Raw genomic sequence first — 5101 nt, 5'->3', positions numbered from 1 at the left:
AGACAAACTAGAAAAAAGATATTTGCAAAACATGTAACCAACAAAGAGCCTGTGTCCCTAATATATTAAAAATTCCTGTGAATTAGTAAGAAAAAGACTTCAATAGACAAAGATGAAACCTAAAGACTAATAAACATACAAAAAGGTGTTCAATGTCAATAATCATGTTAAAATAGATAACACTATACACATAACAAGCTAGCTAAAATGCAAAAGTATGATAATACCAGAAATTGGAGAAGGCTGGGATAACAAGAACTCTTATTTACTCCTGGTGACAATGTGCATAACCACTCTGGAATACATTATATGGTAAAGTTGAAGACACACCTACTTAGAATTTTCACTTCTAGAAATACATTCTACAGAAATGTGTTTATTTGTACCAGAAATCACATATAAAATGCAATGGCAGCCTTATTCATAATATAAAAGACTGAAACCAACTCAAATGTCTATCAACAGTATATCAGCTATAATATGGTGCTGTCCTACCAAATACACTAACAGAACTGAACTACACGAGTTAACATAAACTACAGCTGCACAGTAACATGAATGAATCCTAGAAACTGTAAAATAAACAAAGCCAAACACCCCCCAAAATATACTGATTCCATTACAGAAAGTTCAAAATAAGGGAAAACAAATTTTTTATTTATTTTTTATTACTATTTATTTAGTAATAAAATTTTTATTTTAAAATAAATTTTATCTAAAATAAAATTATTTTTATTACTATTTATTTAGGGATATAGACACATATAGTAAAACTACAAAGAAAAGCAGAAGCATGACTACCACAAATCACTAGACAATGGTTACCACTGAGGTATGGGGGAGAAGGTCAGAAATGTGATCATGGAGGGACTCACAGCAGGTCCTGAGGTATAAATTTGAAAATAATCTCTTCTCTAACCCAGGTGATGGTGACACAGGTGCTCGTGCTCACCTGCATATTCTTTAAACTGTACGTCTATGTATCACAAACAATTGTGTGTATATCTCAAATTTTTAAAGTTAGAAATTTCAAATTATAACAGCATCACAATCATGGACATACATGATCTCTATGTTCTCTGAGATGCAAGGAGGGACTGTGTCCCTTACTTTGCAGAAAGGACACTGAAGCTTAGAGAAAGAATAAGTGTTGAAACCTGGTCTAGAACCTAACTTCAGGTTTGCCACTCAAGTATTCATTACCTAGATTCTGCCTGTACAGAGAAGATGCATAGGAAATGGTGAACTTGGTAAAAGCTCCCCGTCTTAAAAAAATACTCCAAATAAGGCTCTTTAAGGCTTCTAGCAGGGACATTTTATTTTTTGGTTAAAGCCACATTAATAGAAATTCCATAAAAACAAGCATGTAAACAAGGTATCAGAACTTTGGTTCACTGAAACATCTCACACCTAAAGCACCTGAGGTACAAAAACACCTTGCTAGGTACTAGACCACCTGACTCTGCTCCAACCCTACCCTTGCGGCCAGAGATAGCTGACAGGTGAGGCTGGGACCCAGGTCACCCAAATCACCCAGGACCTTCCCCAGGACCATCTCTGCTCCAGACAAACATTCACGCCTCCAAAGAGCCGCCTGACAAAGGCTGGAAAGTAGAGGGGGGTCTGTCACGTTGAACTTGAAGACAACATGGGCTGTGGGGCCAGGGAGGTGAAGGGCAGAAAAGGATGTCATTCAACTTCTGTTGATCCACATGGCCTCAAGAACTCCTGTCCTCGTTCATGGAACCACTTATTGGAGACTGTGAACAGATAGAAAGTATGTTACAATCCTGTTGGTTCAGCAGCCAAAATTAATGATTCCTTCTTGATGACTCCTACACTGGGCCTGGGAATCAGACATGAGTAAGACTTGGTTTCGGGCATCAAGTTACTTATGAGCTGGTGAGAAAGAGAGATAATCGTACAAAACTCTGTCAGTGACACACGATACATGTGTGTAGGTTGCTATGGAAACAGAGCCAAAGGGCATCTAACCATGTGGGGGAAGAGGAAACCCCAGGGCTGGGACTCCCTGAATAGGAGTTATCCAGGGAAGAAGATGGACAGAACAGGTGGTTCCTATACCAAGGGGGTCTAGGAAGTGGGAACAGGATGAGAAAGACATCAAGGCATGATCCACACTGGTATGTGTCAAAGACCCCAACAAGTTTGATATTACTGGGATGTGGTGGGTGGGAACTCAAAGGTAAGAGACGAGGAAGTCTGTCAGGATTGTGGAGGGCCTGGATGTCAACCTCAGGAGCTCTGGGCCGGCAGATCAATCTTGTGTTCTGTGGGTAGCAGAGAAGCAGAGCTGATGCTAGCACTATCACCTAAAGTTGTGTCTTACATGTTCACAAACCACAATTTCACTTCTCAATATAGACTCTTTCATAATGAATGAAAAAACAAATTGCTTTTAATGTACTAATGAAGTCATAGTACTTTTAAAATACAATTAATAATAACTAATTTTTGTAAGTAATACACGAACTTAGTTGAAAAAATCAAATTGTTCTACAAGGCTTATAATGATAAATAGCAATCTCCTACCTACTCCTTCCCACCACCAATCCCTACTTCCTCTAACATTCAACTCTTGTTTCTTCTGATATTTATCCTCATTTTTCTAAAACATAATGTTATTTCTTGACTTCCAACTTTAGATCTTATATGTTGACAGTCTACCACAGAATATGGAGATTTGGAATTTTTTACACCACTCTTAAAATACATAGATCCCCCTCCCATCCCCCAATATAGTTAAATCACAAGTTCTAGTTAACTTAATATTCAGTATTTACATTATTATGTCATGTAAATATTACTCACACTTGAACTACCAAATAGATGATACAGCTCACCCTTGAACAACACGTTTGAACTGAGCAAGTCCACTTATATGCGGATTTTTTTCATTAGTAAATACTACAGTACTACATGATCCGCAATTGGCTGAATTTGAAAATGCAGAACCTTGGATATGGAGGAACCGTGCATATGGAGGGTCAACTATAAATGAGACACGGGGGCTTCCCTGGTGGCACAGTCGTTGAGAGTCCGCCTGCCGATGCAGGGGATATGGGCTCCGGCCCCGGTCCGGGAAGATCCCACATGCCGCGGAGCGGCTGGGCCCGTGAGCCATGGCCGCTGAGCCTGCGCGTCCAGAGCCTGTGCTCCGCAACGGGAGAGGCCACAACAGTGAGAGTACCGCGTACCGCCAAAAAAAAAAAAAAAAGAGACACGGAATTTCAGCTGTGCAGAGGATCAGCACCCCTAACCCCTGCTTTGTTTTTTGGAGGGTTTTTTCAACATCTTTATTGGAGTATAACTGCTTTACAATGGTGTGTTAGTTTCTGCTTTATACCAAAGTGAATCAGCTATACATATATGTATATCCCCATACCTCTTCCTTCTTGTGTCTCCCTCCCTATCCCACACCCTAGGTGGTCACAAAGCACCGAGCTGATCTCCCTGTGCAATGTGGCTGCTTCCTACCAGCTATCAGTTTTACATTTGGTAGTGTATGTATATCCATGCCACTCTCTCACTTTGTCCCAGCTTACCATTCCCCCTCGCCATGGTCTCAAGTCCATTCTCCAGTAGGTCTGCATCTTTATTCCCATCCTGCCCCTAGGTTCCTCATGACCTTTTTTTTTTTTTTAATTCCATATACATGTGTTAGCATACATTACTTGTTTTTCTCTTTCTGATTTACTTCACTCTGTATGACAGACTCTAGGTCCATCCACCTCACTACAAATAACTCAATTTCGTTTCTTTTTCTGGCAGACTAATATTCCATTGTATATATGTGCCACATTTTCTTTATCCATTCATCAATGGACACTGAGGTTGCTTCCATGTCCTGGCTATTGTAAATAAAGCTGCAATGAACATTGTGTTACATGACTCTTTTTGAATTATGGCTTTCTCGGGTATATGCCCAGTAGTGGGATTGCTGGGTCGTATGGTAGTTCTATTTTTAGTTTTTTAAGGAACCTCCACAATGTTCTCCATAGTGGCTGTATCAATTTACATTCCCACTAACAGTGCAAGAGGGTTCCCTTTAGAGGGTTCCCTTTTCTCCAGCATTTATTGTTTGTAGATTTTCTGATGATGGCCATTCTGACTGTATGACGTGATATCTCATTGTAGTTTGGATTTCCATTTCTCTAATGATTAATGATGTTGAGCATTCTTTCATGTGTTTGTTGGCAATCTGTATATCTTCTTTGGAGAAATGTCTATTTAGGTCTTCTGCCCATTTTTGGATTGGATTGTTCGTTTCTTTAGATATTGAGCTGCATGCATTTTCTAAGAATTTGTCCATTTCTTCAAGGTTGTCCATTTTATTGGCATAGAGTTGCTTGTAGTAATCTCTCATGACACTTTGTATTTCTGCAGTATCAGTTGTTACTTCTCCTTTTTAATTTCTATTGATTTGAATCTTCTCCCTTTTTTTCTGGATGAGTCTACCTAACAGTTTATCAATTTTGTTTATCTTCTCAAAGAATCAGCTTTTAGTTTTATTGATCTTTGCTATCGTTTCCTTCATTTCTTTTTCATTTATTTCTGATCTGATCTTTATGATTTCTTTCCTTATGCTAACTTTGGGGGGGTTTTGTTCTTCTTTCTCTACTTGCTTTAGGTGTAAGGTTAGGTTGTTTATTTGAGCTGTTTCCTATTTCTTAAGGTAGGATTGTATTGCTATAAACTTCCCTCTTAGAACTGCTTTTGCTGCATCCTACAGGATTTGGGTCGTCATGTTTTTATTGTCATTTGTTTCTAGGTAATTTTTGATTTCCCCTTTGATCTCTTCAGTGATCTCTTGGTTATTAAGTAGTGTACTGTTCAGCCTCCATGTGTTTGTAATTTTGACAGATTTTTTCCTGTAAATGATATCTAGTCTCAGAGTGTGGTGGTTGGAAAAGATACTTGATACGATTTCAATTTTCTTAAATTTACCAAAGCTTGATTTGTGACCCAAGATATGATCTATACTGTAGAATGTTCCATGAGCACTTGAGGAGAAAGTGTATTCTGTTGTTTTTGGATGGAAGGTCCTATAAATATCAATTAAGTCCATCTCGTTTAATGT

The 5101-nt window shown here is 38.7% G+C and overlaps 1 protein-coding gene across 13 annotated transcripts in view; it reads right to left on the bottom strand.

Moving 5' to 3' along the window:
* Positions 1–734: 734 nt before the first annotated feature.
* Positions 735–5101, bottom strand: part of P4HA2 (prolyl 4-hydroxylase subunit alpha 2) — a 76716-nt gene continuing 72349 nt past the window's right edge. For 10 of the 13 annotated variants that reach the window (XM_024747592.1, XM_024747587.1, XM_024747584.1 and 7 more), the window contains one exon: positions 736–1760. In XM_024747592.1, the coding sequence (XP_024603360.1) occupies positions 1690–1760 (71 nt within the window). In that variant the 3' untranslated portion in view covers positions 736–1689. Of the gene's footprint in view, positions 1761–5101 lie in introns of all 13 variants that reach the window. The other 3 variants (XM_024747596.1, XM_024747594.1, XM_024747593.1) reach the window with 2 other exon arrangements.

The sequence above is a fragment of the Neophocaena asiaeorientalis genome, unplaced genomic scaffold (assembly GCF_003031525.2).
Source record: "Neophocaena asiaeorientalis asiaeorientalis breed wild unplaced genomic scaffold, Neophocaena_asiaeorientalis_V1.1 scaffold599, whole genome shotgun sequence".
Classification (NCBI taxonomy): domain Eukaryota; kingdom Metazoa; phylum Chordata; class Mammalia; order Artiodactyla; family Phocoenidae; genus Neophocaena; species Neophocaena asiaeorientalis.
The sequence above is the reverse complement of the archived record's forward strand: the minus strand, read 5'-3'. Positions and strand labels throughout refer to the sequence as shown.